The sequence below is a fragment of the Aedes aegypti genome, chromosome 2 (genome assembly GCF_002204515.2).
Source record: "Aedes aegypti strain LVP_AGWG chromosome 2, AaegL5.0 Primary Assembly, whole genome shotgun sequence".
Lineage (NCBI taxonomy): Eukaryota > Metazoa > Arthropoda > Insecta > Diptera > Culicidae > Aedes > Aedes aegypti.
This window is the reverse complement of record NC_035108.1, coordinates 445,978,557-446,001,326: the sequence shown is the minus strand read 5'-3', so window position 1 is coordinate 446,001,326 and position 22,770 is coordinate 445,978,557. Positions and strand designations below refer to the sequence as shown.

The 22,770-nt window shown below is 38.9% G+C and overlaps 2 protein-coding genes across 2 annotated transcripts in view; both read left to right on the top strand.

The window, feature by feature from the left end:
* Positions 1-9,481, top strand: part of LOC5565857 (RNA-binding protein 39) — a 28,846-nt gene extending 19,365 nt beyond the window's left edge. Inside the window, exons 2-5 of the mRNA XM_021847950.1 lie at positions 24-100; positions 4,036-4,371; positions 4,440-4,989; positions 8,170-9,481. Coding sequence (XP_021703642.1) covers positions 24-100; positions 4,036-4,371; positions 4,440-4,989; positions 8,170-8,802 — 1,596 coding nt within the window. The 3' untranslated portion in view covers positions 8,803-9,481. The remainder of the gene's footprint in view (positions 1-23; positions 101-4,035; positions 4,372-4,439; positions 4,990-8,169) is intronic.
* A 1,113-nt stretch (positions 9,482-10,594) lies between these two features.
* On the top strand, positions 10,595-11,948 carry LOC110677143 (mediator of RNA polymerase II transcription subunit 15-like). Its single transcript, XM_021847948.1, has 3 exons — positions 10,595-10,776; positions 10,870-11,009; positions 11,580-11,948. The coding sequence occupies exons 1-3, from the start codon at positions 10,682-10,684 to the stop codon at positions 11,645-11,647; spliced, it is 303 nt and encodes a 100-aa protein (XP_021703640.1). The 5' UTR covers positions 10,595-10,681; the 3' UTR covers positions 11,648-11,948.
* Positions 11,949-22,770: the final 10,822 nt, after the last annotated feature.

Sequence of the window (22,770 nt, the reverse complement as noted above, 5' to 3'; positions counted from 1 at the left end):
ATGTCTGTTTATGTGCCCGTTAGGACGATGGATCACCAGTAAACAATGGAGTGTCCAACGGACACAAGAAAGATCGAGACAATACCCACAAATCATCTAGGTAAGTTGGATTGCTACTAGATCTAAGCTATAATATAATTCTCTCCAGAAAAAAACGTTCCCTAGAATTTGAATAGAATGTATCATTCCTCAGAGTGTACCATTTCTCTATAAAACTATATACAAAGAATTTTTTTTTAATATTAGGTTATAATATGCACCATGTTGCATAACATGAACGGACAGCCTAAAAAATAGATGGAAACTAGTGATTAATCATAAACGCTCTGCTTGAGTGATATGAATTTCGTCGTTCTCATATTTCACTGCCCCTTTTCTAAAAACATTTCTATAGAATTCTGAATTAATAAGTGATAGAGCTCTCAAGATTTCTCAAGAAATTGCTTCACAAGAGAAGATTTCTCTATAAGTATTTCTAGAGGAATTTTTGAAAGACATCTTTGCAAAACTGTGATACAGTCTACTCTCCACATCTCGATATCGAAGGGACCATCGATATAGGGAGAGATCTAAACAAAGAACATTTGTGTAAATGAACACTAGATTGAAAATCACACCGTTACCAAGAAAATAATAAACAGACGTCATTTCGTATTTGAAATTTGTTTTGGATCACTGAAACCTAGTCTAGTAACCTTTGATAATGGGCATATCGGCATATGGACAGAAAATCTGGAATGAAATTCACATCAAGATAGGTAGATATCTAGATAAGGAGGATACAGTGAAACCTCCATGAGTCGTTATTGAAGGGACCATCGACTCATGGAAATATCGAGTCAAGGAACAGAAATCCTTTGGAAAGCTGTTTCAAGGGACCATCATAGTAACCACGAAATGTTGTTTCTAGTATGGTTCCATGAGTCGATATCGAGTCATGGAACATCGACTCATGGAGGTTTAACTGTATCAAGATATGCAGAGTGAAAATGTTTGCAAAATGAAGGGACCGAAGAAATCATCGACATATGGAGAGATCTCGAGATGTGGGGAGTCGGCTGTAGTTATTCCGAACAATGTCATGATCAGCTGAACTCTCTTAATCAATTCCCTAAAATTAATTCAATTGAGGGTGTTACATGTTTTCGACTAAAAACTGTTGAATAGCATATTTTACGAGTTTTAAATTTTGCAGTATTGCTACAGTATGCAGTATCTTTCGTAATACTAAAGTGAATCAATTTGTGGGCTTCGTGGCCGTGCGGTTAGTGTTACCAAGCATTTAGCCGCATCGAGTCAAGGGGTCCACACCCTTTCGCTGACCCCTTTGATTTCTGCTTAAGTCCGGAAAACTTTTCGTCAGAAATGTATTTCAACTGTGCTACTGGGCGTTGCATGCTAGTCTGTTGTCTAGCGTGGTGCTTCCTTCAAAGGGCAAATTTTGCACTGGAAGCATTACCGTGTTGGTGTTTAAAAAAACAGCTCTATGATACTTGAACCACAAACTTTCCTATGGGACCTGCGTTTTACATTCGCAAGAGTGAGTTATGGAAGATTAAAAAAATATATAAGACATCCATTAAGTCGCCAGACAATATTTACTCACCTTCGAGACGGTTCCTCGGAAACCCGGATATCGGTTCCAAAGTAGCCGCATAGGTCCCAGACATTGCAACTTATTCATGAAATATACTATCTTTATAAATTTTAATGTTTGATGTATCGTATGACAGTATAAACTCATCTTTTGATCCCGCAAACAATTCCCCAGAAACACAGATAACGATTCCAAAATGACCATATGAGTTCTATACTATTCAATCCAGCCACGGTATGTGAATTTTTAAAAATCTTGATGTTTGATATGTCGCATTATAGTATTTAGTCACCTTTGAAGATTGACCACGAACCGGATTCTCGGAATTCTGGAAATCGGTTCCAAAGTGGCCAAATAAATCCCAGGCGTTGCAGCTCACCCATAGAATGTAATGACTTTCAATATCACGAAGTTTGAGGTGTCGCATGACAATGTTTACTAATTTTTGATAATTGACTCCGAAACCAGTTCCTCGGAAACCCGGATACCGATTCCAAAGTGGCCAAATGGGTTCTGAACTATGCAGCTCAGTCATAGAATGCAATTATTTGAAATATCATGAAGTTTGATGTGTCGCATGATAGTATTTACTCGCTTCCAAAAATGGCCCCGGAACAACCGGAAATTATGATCTGCGGCATGTAGTGACCATGATGGCCTTGTAGACATCCGTCTTCATCGTTATAGAGCTGATCATTGTAAAAAATCAGCTGATTTCATATTGCAAATTCACTTTTTCGAAAGTGGCCATTTCGAAACACCCATTTTGATTCCGGAATAACTGCGGAACCAGGTAACCAATCCTAAAATTCTGTCCAAGCCCTCAAACTATAAGGATATGCGCTTCTTGTGTCAAAATTTGGTTTAAAAATATCAAAAAACAAAAAAGTTACAGCCCAAAACGTGTTTTTTTTTCAACACTCGTTTAGGGGGGTTGATAATGGAAGGGTTAATCCTCATTTGCCACTCATAGAAAAAAAACTTCAATTTACTTTATTCATATTAGCTGAACAGCAAGATTGAGGTAACTTAACTATTGAGTTATATGTATCCATTTACCCCACCATATCTTTCGTGTAAGATCATTCGATTTGCAAAACTTTTTACGATACAGTATCGCAAGAGCCGACGATTACTTTCTACTTAATAGAAAATAACAGTTGAAACAGCCGCCCGGCCAAGTTATTGGCCAAAGAGAAAATCGACGAAGAAAAATCGATCATTGCATATACACGGGAAAAAATTCTGTGGTAATAATTACTATTGTAGCTGACTACGCCCATTCTTAAAACTACCATGGAATTTTTGACCAATTTACTATGTTTACGGTACATCCCACCATATAACTGGTACATTCGACAGAAATAATTTACAACAATCTGATTTCGACTACAAACATGGTAAAATCAAGCGCGTTTCTGGTCTGCTGAAAATTGCCGGTGCGAGCGCTTAAGTTAACCCCCTAAAATAGTAGTTCTTACCGCACAATTTTTTTGCGTGTACCAAATATTCGGCCGAATACACTCTTCTGAACAGAACATTATCTTGGATCTTGAACTGATCACAGTTTGCAGCGTGAGCAGAGCATGAGTAGTGACCTTGAGAAGTTCAGTTTTAATGATTCCTAGATTTGATCTTCTATTGCCACGATTAATGCGTTATATGTTTAATGATTCCTAGACCTACTTTCCAAGCAACCAAAAGTTCAGGTAAAAGGGCATGTTTTGGCTTAGGCAGACCCCTTTTTAACCATTCCAGTCGTCGCGCGTTTTGCCACCGTCAGAACCACCACGCTGCTGTTGTGAACGAAAAGCGAGGTTTTTTTCAACAGTGTTGTACAAAATACAACAGCGCGACGACTAAAGGGTTAAAATTCGAAGATTTTTTTCCGTTTTCGCGTCTTGTCGGCAATGCGCTTGATAAAACACAAACAAGTGGGTTCGTCTTTTTTCCTGCGTCATCGAAGTGATTTTATATCCCAGCTTTTGCATGTTGATGACGAGATTGTAACATCAGTCGATGATGGATTACCAACTGGTGAGCTTGTTTCATGCTTGTGATAATACAAAATCTCTTTTTTCTGACGAAAAGTTTACTGGACTGCAGTGGGAATCGAAACCACACTAACCGGCTAAATTCTTGGTAACACTAACCGCACGGCCACGAAGCCCACATTTTGATTATTCTGGTCAATAACGAAGTAGCAACTACGAATTGTACGATCGTCAATACTTATGCTTATGCTATACAAGCACCGAATAGCTAGCCAGATATCAAAATTTGGTTTATAACTATTCTTTATCCTAGCCGTTTTAAAATATATTGTTAACAGAAGAGTGGTGCATTCTGGGGAACGGAATTTCGGGGAATGGTTCTCTGGTGAATGTTACAGAATCAGTCTATCAGTATTGTTGTTCATGAACATTTTCTCTCATCAGGCACCGCAGTCGTTCCCGGGAACGTGATCGTGATGGAGAGAAACGACGCAAGGATCGTTCGCGATCACGTGAAAAGCGTGACAAAGACAAGAAGGATAGGGGAGATCGCGAACGTCGTTCGAAGTCTCGCCATACAGAACGATCGCGGGACAAAAAGGACAAGGATCGTCGTCGGGAGCGGTCCAAGGAGCGTGAGCGTTCAAGGGATCGGGATCGCGAACGTGACCGTGAACGCGATCGCGGTGGACGTCGTTCGCGTGATCATTCTAAGGATCGTTTCCGCCCAGGCCGTGATAGAGAATATCGCCGTCGCAGTCGCAGTAGAGACAACAGAAGGTTAGTATATCTCGTGTCTAAATAGATATAATGTTCTGAACTTAACACATGTATTCTACTACTTCCAGACGTCGTTCCCGTTCCCCGAGGGCATTCCGACGAGGACGCACTCCCCCGAATGGCGTTCGTTATCGGGATGATTCACCCCGTGAAGAACTGAGCGTTGAGGATCGCGATGCGCGTACCGTTTTCTGCATGCAGCTTTCGCAACGAATTCGTGCCCGTGACTTGGAGGAATTCTTCTCGAGCGTTGGAAAAGTACGCGACGTTAGGCTTATCACATGCAACAAAACTAAACGGTTCAAAGGCATCGCTTACATCGAGTTCAAAGATCCGGAATCAGTGGCGTTGGCATTGGGGCTGTCCGGGCAACGTTTGCTTGGAATTCCCATTTCGGTTCAGCACACTCAAGCGGAAAAGAATCGCATGGCCAGCACACCTCCACAGCCACCACCAAAGGTCACTTCTGGGCCAATGAGATTGTACGTTGGTTCGCTGCATTTCAACATTACCGAAGACATGTTGCGTGGAATATTCGAACCGTTCGGAAAGATCGATAACATTCAGCTGATTATGGACTCGGACACGGGACGGTCCAAGGGTTACGGGTTCATTACAGTGAGTATTATTCGTATATTCAAGGCTGGTAGCAGGTCTCTTTTTAGACACTTGGTCAGTATTCAAATGCAAAGCTTCAACAAATTCTTGTTAATGGAAGGTCTTTAACCCCTCTACCGGCAGCTTCATTTTTACCGCTAAAAATATTCAAATCGCTATAACTTTTTTGCACCATTTTTTCACAAGCTCTCAAAAAACTCTTTTAGTTTTAGAATATGCGTCGATATTGCTAATTGGTCATCTGGATCCAGAGATATCCTAAAATTCCTTGGGGGTCAACGCGTAGGCATAACCCTCGTAAATATCTCAGCCTACAGAATTTGTATCGTATTTTTTTCGTATATAATGATAGCCCTTGAGCTACTGAACAACTTTGCCGAAGACACTATCTTTCTAAGTGGCCGGCTGCAAACAAAAGTTTCATGCTCACTAGCGCCGCCTAATGACAAAATTTTGAATCAACTTGCTCGAACAACGATAGTCCTTAACTTACTAAACAACTTTGCCGAAGACGACATCCTTCTAAATGGTCAAGATCCTGAAATACCTGCAAAACAAAAGTAAAACCTTCATGCCCACTAGTGTCACCTAGCGGTCAAATTCCGAATTAAATGAATTACCATCAGATAGCGTTTCACCTCCAGAATAACTTTACTAAAGACCACAAGTTTCTAAATTATCTGGATTAAGAGATCTAGAGATCTAGAAATCCCGAAAAACGATGGACTTCGATTTGAATTGCCCCTTATCGCTCTTTGTAACAATCGTGATCCGCAGCACATCATGAGAGTTTGTTTATCGTATTCTGCTACAGCTCTGATTATATTGGGGAGATAACAGTGCATGATAAAACCCATCTAAACAAGCTCCAAATCTGCGGGTCAGTATTGCTATTGGATGTTTTGGGATCACGCCTGTACAATAAAACACCTACTTCCAATGGTAAACAAGCGAGTGAAATGAGTTTTATCATCGCTCTCTCTTTGGGGCTTCCGTTCGCTGTTGTTGTTTATCAAGCTTGTTACCACTTGCGAAACATTGCCGATCATGGACCGATACAGAAGGGATGTGTTTCTTTGCTTGCTTCGAAATCAAATAAGAAAGAATTTGGCTATTGAAACAGTTGGTTGACTTTCGGATTAGTTTGATGAATATGGAATAATATTCTTGTAACTGATTCGCTTTGTCTTAAGTTCGTCGAAAATTGATGGAGCTCTAGAGCTCCAGATTCAAATAAAGGGTTAAATAAATCCTGTACGAAAATTTGGAGAAAATTCTAAGATATTCATGGTGTTATATCTGCAGTAATGTCTAAAAAAATGTATGAATTCTTAAAGAAAAAGGATTTCAAAGAAAAATCTTGGAGGAAATTAAAGGACAACTCAGTGAATGAATTGCTGGAACACTTCCTTGAAAAATAGCGGAAAAAATCGTTGGAGAAATTTCTGAGGTAATCTGTGCAGCAATTTTAAGGGGACTTAGTGCAAAAGCAGTTTTTCTGCTCAAAACTGAAATTTATTCACTGAAAACTGTGTTTCGGTTGGAGAGTATTGCGGCGCTTATTTTAAACCTACATCCAGCGGCGGCGGTAACGCGCAGAAGACATGCGCGCAATTCAAACCCAATGTCAAAATTCAAGTACCGTGCTGCATCAATATCCGGACGCTTAAGACACTCCAAATCTTCAAGAGCTATTTTCACTTCCTCATTATATTATTTTATCATACAGTGGTCTGTGTACAATTAGTTTAAGGTCTCACAATCATAAAAACGAAAAATATTTTACCAAAAAATAACATTTTTTAAACGAAAATCGTGAAAATAATTCGGCATGTCATGTCCTTAAATCCGGACACATGAATCAATCAGCCGGACGCTGGTGAATCAAAATCCGGACAGCTTAACTTTAATTGTTCAAAACCATATAACCTCTTCGGGAAAATCAATTAAACTGAAAAGATCTGGATTACCGAAACCGTACCACATGCACTTGCTACATTATACTATGAAACACGTAACTTCGTATTAAATTCAAGTTTTTATTACCTCCATTCCTTGCTTGTTGATACCGGAAGCTATGTAGTAGCGCCATTGCAATTAGCATTGTTTCAGCAGATTTTCTTTGTAGGACTATTGTTGTTTCACTTATAATGTTTATTTCTTCAGTAACTACTACATTTCTACAAATATTCTTCACAAATTTGCGTTTACATTGCAATTTATACCGATATAACCTTATGTCCGGATTTAGAATCACTGGCTCGCAAACCCGGACAGCATTTATCTATGCATAAATTATTCAATTAATAAGGTAATTTGCACATACACGCACCACTTGCCTCCATTGTTGCTTATAATTTATCACCACAATCACTATTTCGAACCAAACAATTATTAAATCAAAGCAACATTATTTCGTATGAACCAAGCTTGGTGAGCCAGTGCAAATCATCACAACGCGAACTTGTACGGCGCAGGAAAAATGCCAAACTGGGTTTGCAAATTTGTTTTTATTTTTAATATTATTACTACCTAGATGGTATATAAAAGTAAAATGGTAAAAAAAATCAAATTCTAAATTACGAACAAAATATGATGAGATTATTTGACATTTCATTGTTAAATTAATAAAAATGGACTGAGTGTCCGGATATTGGTGCTGTCCGGATTTCGATTCATCACGGTAGGCTTGAATTTTTTCGTTCTTCAACATTTGGTTATTTTCATTATCACTGCGACGGTATATCGACATTTTCAGATAATCGGATTACGTGGATTTATCTTGCAGAGCACAATAGAATTCAGTGAACACATTTTCATGTAAGTTTTGTTGATTGAAAACTGCTTTCAAAAATTCTAAAATTGATGACGGATTCTGCCCCCTTAAGAAAAACAAACACTCAATGAACTCCTAACCTGAAAAAAGGGTACATTTTCTTATCATAATGTCATAATGTTAGAGGAATATCTGATAATATTATTTGAAGATTCTTTATTGGAACTCTGATCTCCTGTACCCTTTTTAGGTTTTATTTGTTTCCTTGGTTTCTCATGGTCTTATTTTGTCGGTATGAGATCTCTGAAGCTCCTGCTTTCAAGGCAATCGTTCGCTACCAGTCCTGTATATTCAATCCACAGATTCCAATTTATGTTAACGCGTAATATTTTCCCTGTTCACAGTTCCACAATGCAGATGATGCCAAAAAAGCACTCGAACAGCTGAATGGTTTCGAGCTGGCTGGTCGTCCGATGAAGGTGGGCAACGTGACTGAGCGGTTGGACGTGACAACCCATGCTTCCCTTGATACGGATGAAATGGACCGTAGTGGAATCGATTTGGGCGCAACCGGACGGTTACAGCTCATGTTCAAACTGGCAGAAGGTGCCGGTCTGGCAGTTCCTCGTGCTGCTGCCGATGCTTTACTGGCCACTGCACCTCAGCCAGCACCACAGCAACCGGTGGCACCCTCTCCACCAATTGCCACACAATGTTTCCTACTGTCCAATATGTTCGATCCGACCACAGAAACCAATCCGACCTGGGATACGGAAATAGAGGACGATGTGATTGAAGAGTGCAACAAACACGGTGGCGTGCTGCACGTCTATGTAGATAAGGAGAATCCTGCCGGAAACGTCTACGTCAAATGTCCTAGTATAGCGACAGCAGTCCTAGCGGTCAATGCACTTCACGGCCGATGGTTCGCTGGGCGGATCATTACGGCAGCTTACGTACCACTGGTCAACTATCACACACTGTTTCCAGATTCTGCAGCGGCCACCGCTATGCTTAAACTGAACCGAACAAACTAAAAGCCTACACCTACGATGCCACGACAGAGAAGGGCATCGTTGTCTGTTTTTTCCTCTTCTGACTCGTTTGTTAGACGTGACTGCGCGTGCGAGAGTGCTTTCGATTCTCCACTTAGAAGTTCACCCAACGTAAATGTGATAACATGTCAAAAACATAATAAAATCAGAACCGTTTAAATTAAGCTACACACAAAAAAGTCACATGCACACCGGTTCTAGATCCTAAATCGGCGATTTCTTACTCTCAGAAATAAAAAAAATGTGAGTTTTGTCTTTAGAGGATGAATGAGTGAGTGAGTCAATTCGTAGTCATTTTTGACCTAAGTAAAAAAAAAAAAAACAATAGCAATCATCGATTACAATTCAGTTGCTTTTGCGGAATGAGAATCTGGTGTTCTGGATATATGCTTTTTAAGTTTAAGGTGAAATGTTTAAAAAAAACCGTCATCCTTGCTGTATAGAGGACACTGTATGTGAAACCGAGTGATTTGAATGGTGAAGACACCCCTTACATACAGATAACGTGGCATATCTATGTAATGAAAGTTAGAAGGATGCAATTCAATGAATATCTACAAACTAATTTTAATCGGTAGCGATTCTAATACCTACATTACTATTATTGTGCAGAAATGTAGACAGAAGCGTTTGAACAAGTTGTACAAATTCAAATATCCAACTGAGCTTTGTGATTTTTATCCGAAAAAAAGCCTTCTAGTTTGCGCTACATCACATGGCATCGTCGTTTCTGTAAGAAGAACTTAGGGTTTATTCACAAATTTTATAACGCCAAAAATGTCCATTTTTGATACCCACCCACCCCTTCGTAACGTCGAATTTTGTAGAACCTGTAACATTTCGAGGACACCCACCCACCCTCTTCAGCGTTATGAAATTTTTCTCTGCTATAAATTCACTCTGGGTGAACCACTTCCCCTGGCCTATGATCAAAAGTGTGAAGGTTCTTATTTGAGCTGGAAAAATGGCTAATGTTGCAAGAACATGCTCTTTCATGTTATTAAAAAAAATACATTTTAGGACCCAAGTAGGGGAAACCGACTAGAAAGTGGGTACCAAATCGATGTGAGGAAGCGCCTAAATGTATGCAGATGCCATCCGTGTCAGTCCTCTGTTTTGAACAGAATCGCTCAAAAAGTGTTTTCGACGACATTGCTGTGAACTAATCTACGATGTCGTCATGCTGCAACTTCCAGCAAGAAGGAAACCTTTACTGTGGGCCGTGTGTACAAAAAATGAACGATTTCGCTGCACATTCATCCACTCAATGTTCATTCATTCACTGGATGTTGTTCCGGATGTCATTTTATGTAAACACGGCCCACATTTACAGCGGAAAAGAAACAGAAAGTCGACAATAAAAGAAGACCGTGGATAAGTCCGTTGCGAGAGAGGCAACACAACTAAACTGAGGGTAAAACCTGAATGCGGCTTGCTCATACACCCGATGTTGTTTTTACACGGGGGATGCGTACCGTGCAAAAAAAAAACATTTTCAGTTCAAAATTTCAAAAACCGTGCAAAAAAGTAACACTGTTTCTCGACGTTTTATGTAAACATAAGGCTTTGGCGGAAACAAATGTATGGTAACTTTTTTTCACAGCCGTGTAAAAAAATCCGTGCAAAAACAGAATCGGGTGTATTTGGGTTTTTAGAATTTTTTTTCGGGTTTTATTATTTCTTTGTGTTTTTTTTTTCGTTAACAAGTTTTTGAGTAACAGAAAACATCTGGCAGCCCTGAGTCGACATCAACCTTTTTGTCGACTCCTTTGTTTCGCTTCTGCTTTGCTGTCATAAAAAAAAAACAAGTCTTGACTGATTCATCCCAAAATTCCTTTAAGGCGTTAAAGGTGAGCATAGTATGCCCCAAATCAACTTCCAAAGTATCGCCGACAACATGGCAGAGGACAACTCCTGGAAAACGCCAAGTTTCCGGCAACGTGTGGTGAATAAAATGTAATTAAAAGGCCCCATGGTTAAGGGCTTCCATTTTGTGGATGTTTGAAACTAATTTAGATTTTCTCAATTTTTTGCTTTCGGAAACAATAGAAACGAATCCATTCAGCAAACGGGAATGACTTCGAGTAAAAATGGACTGGAAATGGAGAATCATGCCTTCCAGAAGGCGCGCAACAAAGACGAATACCTAAGCTACGTGGCGAAGCTAATTCTACATCTCCGGGAGATGAGTAAGTAGCTTTCACTGGAAAAAAACGGTACTCTTAGTTAGGCCAGGAGAAGTGGATGAACTTGTCATTCATTTTCCTGTCAATAGGCCAGGGGAAGTGGCTCACCCAGAGTGAATTTATAGCAGAGAAAAAGTAGATTTTGTATGAAAATTGACAGGAAAATGAATGACAAGTTCATCCACTTCTCCTGGCCTATTTTCATACCAAATCTACTTTTTCTCTGCTATAAATTCACTCTGGGTGAACCACTTCCCCTGGCCTATTTTACCTTAATGAGCCTATGCATGCTATAAAACGTTTGACTTTTACCGTGCGCCCTGTTTTCAAGTAGGCCAGGAAAAGTGGTTCACCTAGAGTGAATTTATAGCAGAAAAAAGGAGATTTTGTATGAAATTTGACAGGAAAATGAATGACACGTTCATCCACTTTTCCTGGCCTCTTCTCCTGGCACCAACACACGGCGCACAGTAAAAGTCACGAGACAAAAAAAATATGGCACGTACAGCGGCTCATTATTTGGAATGCGTCATGGAAAGAGTTTGTTTTATTTACTTATTGCTTTTCTTGTAGATACGAAGAATAAAAATACACAAAATCCCGCAGGAGGATCCCAAGATGGTGGAAATCCCAATCAGTAAGGTGAAATACCTGATCGCTGATGCCTGGAAGCATATTCGGATATATATAGTAATATTTCTACGAATTTTCTATGAATTAATTCCAAGAATTTTGTGTTCAAGAATTCAACCTGGATTTTTTTTATCTATAGATATCTCAGAAACTTGTCCAAAGATTCCACCAGAAATATCTTTAGATTTTTTTATGTTTATCATTTTAATATATTTTTATATCCCTGAGCAATAATTTCTGGAAGAATTTTTGAGCAATTTCTGGGAAAACCCGTGAAAGGCTTCAAGAAGAAATTCATTTAAAAAATCATTTAAAAATTGTAGGCTTTTTTCTAAGAAATCCGAAATGATTTTTTTTTTCAAAAACGAGTAAACGAGGATTTTTTTTTGGAAGTAGTCCTGTAGGCATCTTTGAATGATCTGATAGAGTAACTACTGTTGGATAGCAGGTACATCACACACACTGAAATGAATTTTATTGTAGAAACAACTGAATCCATGGTAAAATTAAGAACTGCACCAACGATTTTCAACCGACTACATTAATATGTTAACTCTACCATAACATAGTCAACAAGAAAATATATTCTGTTTATTTAACCAGAGTTGTAGCATTTATGACTAGAAACATTCTAGATTTGACAAGTTTGGCATTGTACTTTTCACCATACTGTGTTGTACGGTGGGTGTCACGGATTCAAATACAATGCTTTGTAGTCGCGGCTACTATGGACATAGTCACATTTACTACATGACTCAGTGATTTTTACCAGATTATAGTAAACTTAACAGATTTTTGTAGTCGGTTGAAAATCGTTGGTGCAGTTCTTAATTTTACCATGGATTCGGTAGATTATACAACAAAATTTGTTTGCATGCAGCCTGCAGTGGAGATGTCTTTGGGTAAAAATTGTAGAGGTGCCCATAAATGCATACCAGTCACACTAGCAAAACAGCGCACCCAAGAAAAACGCGATAGAAGTCGTGAACACCTGCATGCTTTCTTTACTCCAATTATATTGAAAATGCGATGTTTTCGCACCCAAATTTGAACTCAAATGGTGCAATGAACTATTGATTACAGTATTACATACATTTTGTTTATGAATTTTCTCAAATATTTAGTTAATATACTTAAAAATGCACGCGTGACTGGTATGCGTTTATTTGCTCTTGAATGTACGAGAATAAACGCATAACAGTATCAGTGCTTACTATGATGCATCGGTCTTCACATGGTGTATTATTGTTGTTTTGACAGTTTAGTGTCCGCATTCAAAGTCGCGAAAATGTCTGCTCTCGATTATTTGAAAAGTTATGGTACTTCTGATAGTTCCGAGGATGAGTGCAGGAATTTGGCCGATGGCGTCCCGTAGGACAATGACGCGGGCTCTGAAGACAAGTTCGCTGGGTTTAACGATAAGGACGGCAATGCTGGCGGCGACGGCATATTTCAGTTTCCACCGAAGACGTAGCAATGGGTAAGCTATTTAAAATCCTTGGAGGACACTATATATGTGACGGGGACTGATGAAATGGACTCAGACGGAAGTCAAAAAGCCGTTGATGGATTTGCCAAAAACGCAAGAGAACAACAAAATGAAAGCGACACACAACGCCAAGAAGCGTCGATTATCGCATCAAGTAAAGCTTGTCACTTGTGTGTGTATTATGAACTACGGGCTTAAAATACCGAAGAAAACCCGTATTCGTCTTAACACGTTGATCTAGGCATTGGATTCACAAGAGCAAACCAGCTATATACGCCAGTGCGTGGAGCGAGGGGAACGAGTGGATGTTCAAAGACGGCGTCGGTACAAGTACGAGGAAGACGGTCCAAGGAAATCCAATAGCTTTTTATTTCATCTGGCTGAATCAAACGATTCTTCCGTTTAAGTGTGTCGTAGATTTTTTCTGACCACTCTGGGTTACGGCAACAATTGTGGATAAGTATATTTTCCTTTACTTGACTTACTTATTAACACAATTTGTTGCAAGTCCTTATCACACAAGTTGCGAGACTGACATGCGTTTATTAGTAACGTGGGACATACCAAGTTCGATATTGTTTTTAACATTTCTAGAACAAACGTACTATTTTCTTATAATACAATGAAAGTATATGCAATTTAATGACGTTTCCCGTAATTAACTAAAAAATGACAAAAAGTCACGGGGGACTGTTATGCATTTATGGGCAGTAAGGGCTTATTCACAAATTTCATAACGCTGAAGGGGGTGGGTGGCTGTCCTCACAATGTTACGGCTCATACAAAATTTGTAGAACATTCATACAAAAAGTGTAACGAAGGGGTGGGTGGGTGTAAAAATAGTCATTTTCAGCGTTATGAAATAAATGAATGAGCCCTAAGATAATTAGATTGTAAACAGGTTGATATCAAGGCATTGAATTAAAGAGAGGTGCTGACGTAGAGAGGCAGTAGCCTTGTTTGTGTAGGAGTTATATTTCCAAGAACTCAGTGGAAAATTCTTGAAATATTCCCTAGGGGAATTTTTAAATAATACTAGTGAATATTGCTTGATGTAGTTGTGTTGAATTTGCTGGAGCAAACTCTGCGAAAGAATTAATGAAAAACTCTGGAAGAATTTATGGAATAATTAGTGGGAGATCTCTGGATGTTTTGGAGGGACGCCAGGAAGAGTCACCGAGAATATTCCTATTTGCTCAAGGAATCTGAGAAGATGTTCCTGATGAAATATTCGCTTAAAGACTCTAAAGTTATCTCTAGTATCTCTAGAATGTTAAACCAGGGTTCACTGCAGGAATAAAAGGGGAAAAATGGTTCCTCGGAAAATTATTATAAATTTTATAAAGGAATTCTCAAAAAACAGGGCGGCCACACTCTCGGAAAAATCTGTAAATGCGGGAAAAGTCGGAGATTTCACCATCGGGAATTTCGCAGGGAAAGGTCGGACATTTCATTTTCAATCGGGAAATTCAGACAGAAATGAAGTTGTTGCTGACATTTTTAGATCTTTGTGTGTACTTCAGGGTGTCGACTACCTGGAAAAACCTGGAAAATCAGGGAATGTCAGGGAATTTATTTTTGACCTGGAAAGTCAGAGAAAATCAGGGAATTTCACTTGAGGTCAGGGAAAACATATCAGTACTACAACATCAAACGAGTTTTTGGTCTGCAAAGTAATTGATCATGCTAAATCAATACACCTTCAGCATGGCTTTGCTTTGCAGCCATGGACTCTAACCATTCGACTAAGGAACCAGGACCCAAAAAATTCTCCAGAAATTCTGAGGATGATTCTCAAAGCTGCTCGATTATTCGAAATTCTCTAACAATTCTTACAGAATCTTGGAGATGAGGAGCTTCTGGAGGAAATCTTTTAAGAGTTCATTGAGAAGTATTGAAGGAATATCTGGAAAAATATCTTAAGAATATCAAGAAGAATTTCTGAGCAATCTATGTGGATTTCGTTGAAGCAATTCTCCAAGAAAGTTCTATGGCATTGGCTAGAATTTAGCCTGGAAAAAGAAATAGCCAAATTTGAGGATAGCTTTCTTCCAACAAAAAAAGTATGGTGGATGATCGTAATAGTGTTGCCTCTTGTATAAAAAAGTTCTAATCAGGAAGGAGTCCAAAATTTTCGTTCATGCCTAAAATTTTAAATTAGGTCTAAGGTAGTTCACTAGCCGAGAACATCTTTGTTCATACAGATCTTCAAGTTTGAAAAGTAAATAGATTCTCAGTTGTTCAGTTTTATCATATCAACTTGAATAAACGTTCAAGAATGTCATCTGGCAGGTACATATATCTCAATAAAGTAAAAGCTTTTGATCAGTTTCTTCATACGACCTATAATATAACGAATATGTATCTTCTTGAAAAAAATCTACTTATTTCGGTTCAAATTAATCAACTCAGTGGTCTGGAACTTTTCTGGAAAATGACTGGAAGGTCAGGGAAAGTCAGGGAATTTTATTTTCAAAATTGAATCGACACCCTGTACTTTGTTTATTAATATTTAAGGCTGGTTTGCTACTGACAAGAAAAGGAATCGCCTATCTCGATGCGTGGAAAATTTATCCCAAGAAATGGTCAAGAAAATCTCTTTTTTCTGATCGCAGTACGCAGTTGAGAAGAAATGTCACTTCAAAGGGGGCTCTCTGTAGGAAATTTCTGGACCCTTTCAGTCAAGGAATTTCTTTACTTTTCTTGGGCGAAACAGCATACTTAGCTTTAAGAGCGAAAAATTTAGAGAAAATTTTCGGACAAATTCCTAGAGATATGAAAACATCCTGGAAAATGCTAGAAAAATCATTAGAGCACATTAACCTTTTGGTCGTCGCGCGAATTTTTGTAACGCGAGTAGTCGCGCGTTGTACTTTGTACAACACCCTTGGTTTTGCGAATATCCCAGGAGTCTAATCAGAGACCACTTAGAAAGATGACGTCTTAGGCAAAATTGTTCAGTAGCTCAAGGACTATCATTATCTTAGCCAAGAAATTCTTTTGCCACCAGGCGGCATAAAAGCATAAAACATTTGATAATTGGATTTCGGCTTTCAGTCACGAATTAAGCGTTGATTATTTTAAATCATTGCCAACGTTTCGGTCCAGTTGTTGGGATCTTCTTCAGGGCTCGATATGAATCAACTTGTCGTTTATTCGTGTAGCGCACACGGTGTTTGTCTCGATTGGGTATCGCACGGGTCTTATTCATCACCAGCACCCTATATCGGATGATGGGTGGATGGTACGGAACAAGAATTTTACACTATGATACAGATAGTGATATGATCCCAGCAACTGGATCGAAACGTTGGCAATGATTCAAAATAATCAACGCTTAATTCGTGACTGAAAGCCGAAATCCAATTATCATCATCAAAGTGCAGTCAATCTTTGTTAATAAAACATTTGTTTCGCAAATATCTCATGAGCCTGATCACTTAGAAAGAAGGCTTCTTCGGCAGAGTTGTTCAGTAGCTCAAATTATTTCTTTGTTTAATCCTTAAAGTTCTAGATTTTGTGAAATAATGATAGTCCCTGAGCTTCTGAACAACTTTGCCGGAGGTGCCTGTCTAAAAAGACAAGATCCTGCAGTATCCGCAAAACAAAAATTTCCTGCTCACTAGCGTCGCCTGGTGGCAAAATATTCAATTTCTTGGCTCAAATAATGATAGTCCTTGAGCTATAGAACTACTTTGCCGAAGACACTATCTTTCTAAGTGGTCAGGCTGATATATCTGCAAACAAAAGTTTCATGCTCACTAGCGCCGTCTAGTGACAAAATTTTGAATCAACTAGCTCGAACAATGATAGTCCTTAACTTACTAAACAACTTTGCCGAAGACACCATCCTTCAAAGTGGTCAGTATCCTGAAATATTTGCAAAACAAAAGTAAAACATCCATGCCCATTAGTGCCACCTAGCGGTCAAATTCCGAATTAATGTGGTACCATCAGATAGCGCTTCACCTCCAGAACAACATAACTGAAGACCCCAAGTTTCTATGTTATCTAGATTTTGAGATATACCGATTTCAAACTATGGTTTATTTGAAACGTATATAGTGCGTTCATTATTATGCGACTTTTATGTATATTTGTTGACGTTACCGCATTATAAAGGGCCATACTGTAAATAAGAACTATCGAGTATTATTCTTAAGAAGATTCTTGAGGAATACATTTTGGTTTGGTGTCGATAGGTATCCTTGTTGCAAAATTATAGCACATAAATCACAACTGTTGTACAAAGTACAACAGCGCGACAAAGTCGAGTCTAGTACACGACACTGAAGACGGCCTTACAGTTGAGGTCGAAATACGCGTATCTGTCAAAGGATAAAAACTCTAGTGGAATTAAATGGTAGAGTAAAGTGGGGCAAAAGTTCGAGTGGGGTAAGAGTTTCTTTTTGAGATTTCTAGCTCAATTCAAAACAAATCTTATAAATGTCAAGGTGGTTCGAATACTAATCAAGTAAGTGACTTTCACTCCAAATATCATAAAAATCGATTGAGATTTGGAAAGATAATGGCTATTTGTTGTTTTTCGACGTGAATATTGTAATTTTTGGTCAAACTTTCGTTGCATGAAACCAATTGAAAATAAAATCTTTTTCAATATTTTATGTAAGGGCGTTTCTAGGCCTATCATAAGGTTGCTTTGAGGTGTATTAGTTTTTGCATAAATGCTTGAAAACAATTTTTGGTCCATAGTGGGGCAAAAGTTCGAATCAGCGGGGCAAAAGTTCGACCCATGTATAAAATCACGGAAAAAAAATGCAAATTGCATGAAATCCACATATTATCTTCAAATTTAGTTAAATTTGTCTGATCGTGTGAAAACTGTGACCAAAATTTTACATTTTCACTTAGTTTTGCGAAAAACTGCTATTTTTGTGTATATTACAATTGACCCGGTTTTAGGCAATTATTTGATGAAAATTTAGTGTGTATTTTTCGGCAAACTTAAGTTCACGGCTGGTTTGAAGTGTGCCTGTCATAAAAGAATCGATATTTCGTTTTTTAGCCAGCGAACTTTTGCTCCACACTAGATTCGAACTCTTGCCCCACCGGTGGGGCAAAAGTTCGAATAAGTCAATCTATTTTGAAACTGTCATAACAAAAAATGGGAAAATATTTTGACACAAGTTTGTTCAGCAAAATTATAGCCAATATATTGAAGGTTCACTGTATGGTATTTGTTTTGTTTTGACTGCTATTGTTTTCCTGGAAAATTTGATTATACCAGTAAGGTCGAACTTTTGCCCCACCTTACTCTATAGTACTAAGTTCGGGTTTTTCATCTACTTAACGGAGTGTTTTTCTATCTTGAGTGCTTCGTGAAGCCCAAGCAGGACAGTTCGGTTTTGCGTCGTCCGATAGATTTTGCTCACGGTTTCGCGCGTGTTTTCGTCGCCGGAGAATTTTTTTTCCTGTTTTGGAGCGTCTTGCTGGGTAGGTATTTGGGAAGACCCAAGCAAGACGGTTTGTTTTCGGGACGCCAAGAAGTTTTGATGTCAGTGTCAGTTTTGTGTTCAGTCGAGAATGGATTACCAACTGGTGAGTTCGTTTCATGCTTATGATAACACATTTTTTCTTGAAAGCGTAACTTTTATGGAATATTAATACAAACTTTGTATGGTTCGTCACTATAAGTGTCGGCATTATGCTTTTTTCTTATACAATTTCAATATATATCTATTTTTCTCTTTTTGACATTATTGTTCCTTGACATGGCTTAAAGTTGTAAATACTAACATGTTCTCGTTTTGCCAATAAATAACAATTACAATTACAATTATTAAAAATTATCTTTTGAATTGTTCGACATTGTGAATGTTGACGTATTTTTTAAAACTTCTACCCTATCGAGACAAAATGCACAGTAAGAGTCATATGTAATTTTCAAGCAAACTATGTATGGTTCGTCACTACAAGTGTCGGCATTATTCCTGTTTCATATAATTTAAAATATATACATGTAATTCTCAGTTTTCTTCATCAATAAAAACGTCTTTTTGACGTATTTTTTAAAGCTTCTACCAAAAACTTCTCGAGACAAAAATACAAAACTACCATCAGTGCACCAGTATCCGCTCATGCTCCAGTACCCAAGTAACCACGAAGCTATATATGAATACTTTATGTTTGCTCTATAGTATGCTATCAGATTTTGTTTTAAAGTGACATAATCTTTAAGAGCTTTATAAAGCATAATTAAAGTGAGAAAGGGCCCCACAACAACCAAATTAATGCAATACTTGGTAAAGCAGTTTTAATGCACAAGCCCTACTAAAGCATTTATGTTTGTATATTTAGGGTTCATGATGTATATTAGCTTAAAATAATGTATGTTTAAGGCTTGCGGCAAAAATAAACAAAACAATGAATCCATTGACTACCTTTCAATGGGTTTTTTTTTACAAGCTTAATGATTTTTTTGTTGGAATCAGGATTCGAACCCACAATTAGGATGATGGTGTGCTGGATACCTGGCGCGTTGGTGTCCTGTGCTAAAGCTGCTGATGTAATAAGGTAGGATAAAAGTTCCTTATAAACGAAGCCACTGTGTGTGTTAACATTACTATTCGCCCAGTTATTACAAATAGAAAGAATTCTCTTCGGCGGTTGATTTTCTTTCCTCACCAAGTGAAACATCAATAGAAATAATTTGATCTCCATTCTTTCTCGTAGAGGAAATAACAGAACTTAACCCACAAAACAAAGCCCTAGCGCATTAAACAGATTTCGGGGGAGAGAAATTGATCGACATTTCCTCCCGCTCCTTATGAATGAAAGAGTCTCATAGATAAAATACAACAATTTTGAATGAATACATATATCCTCAGATCATGAAATGGGGGTTCGAGATGAAAGAAAGTCATTTCATTATTCTTCCATATCCCAAAACATAATGAGCGAGTGAGAACGTGCTCGATCGTCTTACTTATTTATTACAGATTCGAGTGCGTTTAATGAGGTTATGTAATCTTGAATGACAGCATAACTGTATATTCACTCTAAACGCTTAGCATAATGCTATATTAAAATAATGCTACAAAACATTTACAATGTTAATCAAATGCATCATTGCTTGACAGTTATTGAATAAATGCATGATAACATTATTAATGCAAAAAATGTTGACTTTCGACCAAATTAATGCAATGGTATAATGCTTGTGGTTACTTGGGAAGGCATCGAATTGGATTATCGCTTTCGTACATGATGACCTAATCAACCTGATTCGTGACAAAGAAACTGCGAAGGAAATCTGGACAACTTTGGGTAACGTTTATGCGAAGAAATCTGTTTCATCTCAAACGCTAATCCGGAAGCAACTGGCGAAGCTGAAAATGACTAAAGGATCGTCGGTGAAGGACCACCTGAAGACTTTCGACGAACTAATTCGGCAGTTAAAATCGGCTGGCGCTAAATTGGAAGAGGGTGATCTAGTTTCGCAACTGTTCGTCACACTTCCGGAGTCCTTTGATCCCCTGGTGACCGCATTAGAGAATCTTGAGGAGGACAAGCTGACGCTAGATGTAGTGCGAGAACGTTTACTAGCAGAAGAACTGAAGAAGAATGATCGGATGACAGATGGCGAAGAAACACCTGCTGCATTCGTTGGATCCAAGCAGAAGATCTGGAAATCTGGAAAATGTAACAAATGCTTGAAACCAGGACATATGGCCAAGGACTGCAAGCTGAGGAAATCGTTGGACGACTCTGACACAATTTGCGATGGAGAAGCGGTTGTGTTTATGGCAAAATCCGAAGCAAATGAAAGCAGCAGACAGAAAATTAGTTTCAAGCTGGATTCAGGAGCTACTGATCACCTTGCAAATTCAAAGGATTGTTTCACGACGTTGGAGAAACTACAGCGACCTATGAAGATTTGCGTTGCTAAGAATAATCAGTCGATTGTTTCCTGGCACAAAGGAGCGATTGTTGGAGTGAATCGGAATGGTGTTAAGATGGTAATAAACGATGTGTTCTACGTGCCGGAGCTAAGGGAAAATCTACTGTCGGTGAAGAAAATGGCTGCGTCAGATGTCAATGTATTTTTCAAGAAATCGGCGGCTGAAATGCAACACCAAGATAAAATCGTCGCCGTTTGTCCGTTGACAGGAAGCTTCTACGAATTGGAACTGATCACCAACATTGCATATTGTGAGAAGAAACGTTTGAGCGCTGGCGATGCATTCGAACCAGAGGAGGAAGAAACTATGAATAATTCTGCGATCGAATCCTGCGATGAAGCTGAAGCAGAATATTTTCTGGAAAAGATATCTTCGAAAACACGTCCTTGGGCTGCAAAATGGTGAGTCGACAATCAGGAAGGAGCGACCAACACAGCTCTGGACCACACAAGTTCCTACCTCGCGCTTCCACGGGTCAAATGATGACAAAGACCGCCAGCTAAGGGTTGCGTACTTAGCTGGTAGTGCAGCCTGGGCACTGTTGTCCTTCTGACATCAGCTAGAGTGAGGAGGTGCGTTTTGAGCGTCTGTACACCAGGAGGTGCGGCTCAAACAGCGTCTGTTCTGGCATCCAGCGGCTGAGTATGAAACGCTGTATCACGTCAGCTACACCTAAGATAGCAGTCCCATCAACGTGATGTAGGTAGCGCGACCCCGGTAAGGTAGCAATTGCTCAATACATACATTGATCTCAACTAGAGAGCCTCTAAGGGAGATGTGGGACGGGGTGTGGGCCGCCGATCGAGCTGTCAAACTCATTGAAAGCTAATGTGGATTTTAACGGTTCGATTGGCGGCTTACCGCCTACTCGCATTTCTCCCTTTCAGGATCTCTACTCACAACAATAATTATTTAACACAAAACTAATATCAGATGGGCCGCCATTCTGTGGAGTGGTGTGGCCCTTTCCTTTCCTTGTTTTCTTATCTTTCCAGAACAACCGAAATGAAGAAGGAAACCTCCAAGCCATTGTGGAGAATAATAACTATTACAGTGGATCCACAATTAAGAATCGTCCACAATTTATGAATCAGCTGACTTTAAATGACAAAATAACAACAAAAATCAACACAAAACATCCGTAAACAATTTTACTCAAAATAAATTATAAGCGAAAATGTTTCCGTGATGTTTTGTGCTATTTTTTACTGTTATTTTGTCCTTTGAAGGCAGCTGATTCATAAATTGTGGGTGATTCTTAATTGTGGATTCACTGTACATGAATAATAATAACTATTTACACTCTGACAGAACTGCCTATCTCAAAAATAGGTAGAAGGGCGGGACGATGGTGCGAGCCTACCCACTCTGTCATCGGTGGGCGTCGGGCGTGCTAACTGGTATAGCATGGCCTATGGGGCTCTGCCTGCACAAATCATGTTTTCTTTCTCTTTCACTTTTTTGTGAATTTGCTAACAACAATGCCATTAAAGTAAATCCAATACAAGAATGCAGTGCAGAACCTCATAACGCCTTTTTCGGTAAACGTATTTCCCAGCGTGGGGGTTTATAGGGATGTTTGTGTAAACAACGCAGATTGGCCATGGCTAGGGGGTGTGTTGATATTAGCAGATTAGCAGATATCTTCGAAAACACGTCCTTATCAGAACTTAGAAGCGAGAAACAAGAGCCACAATAAGCAGAGGTATGTCAATTTCAA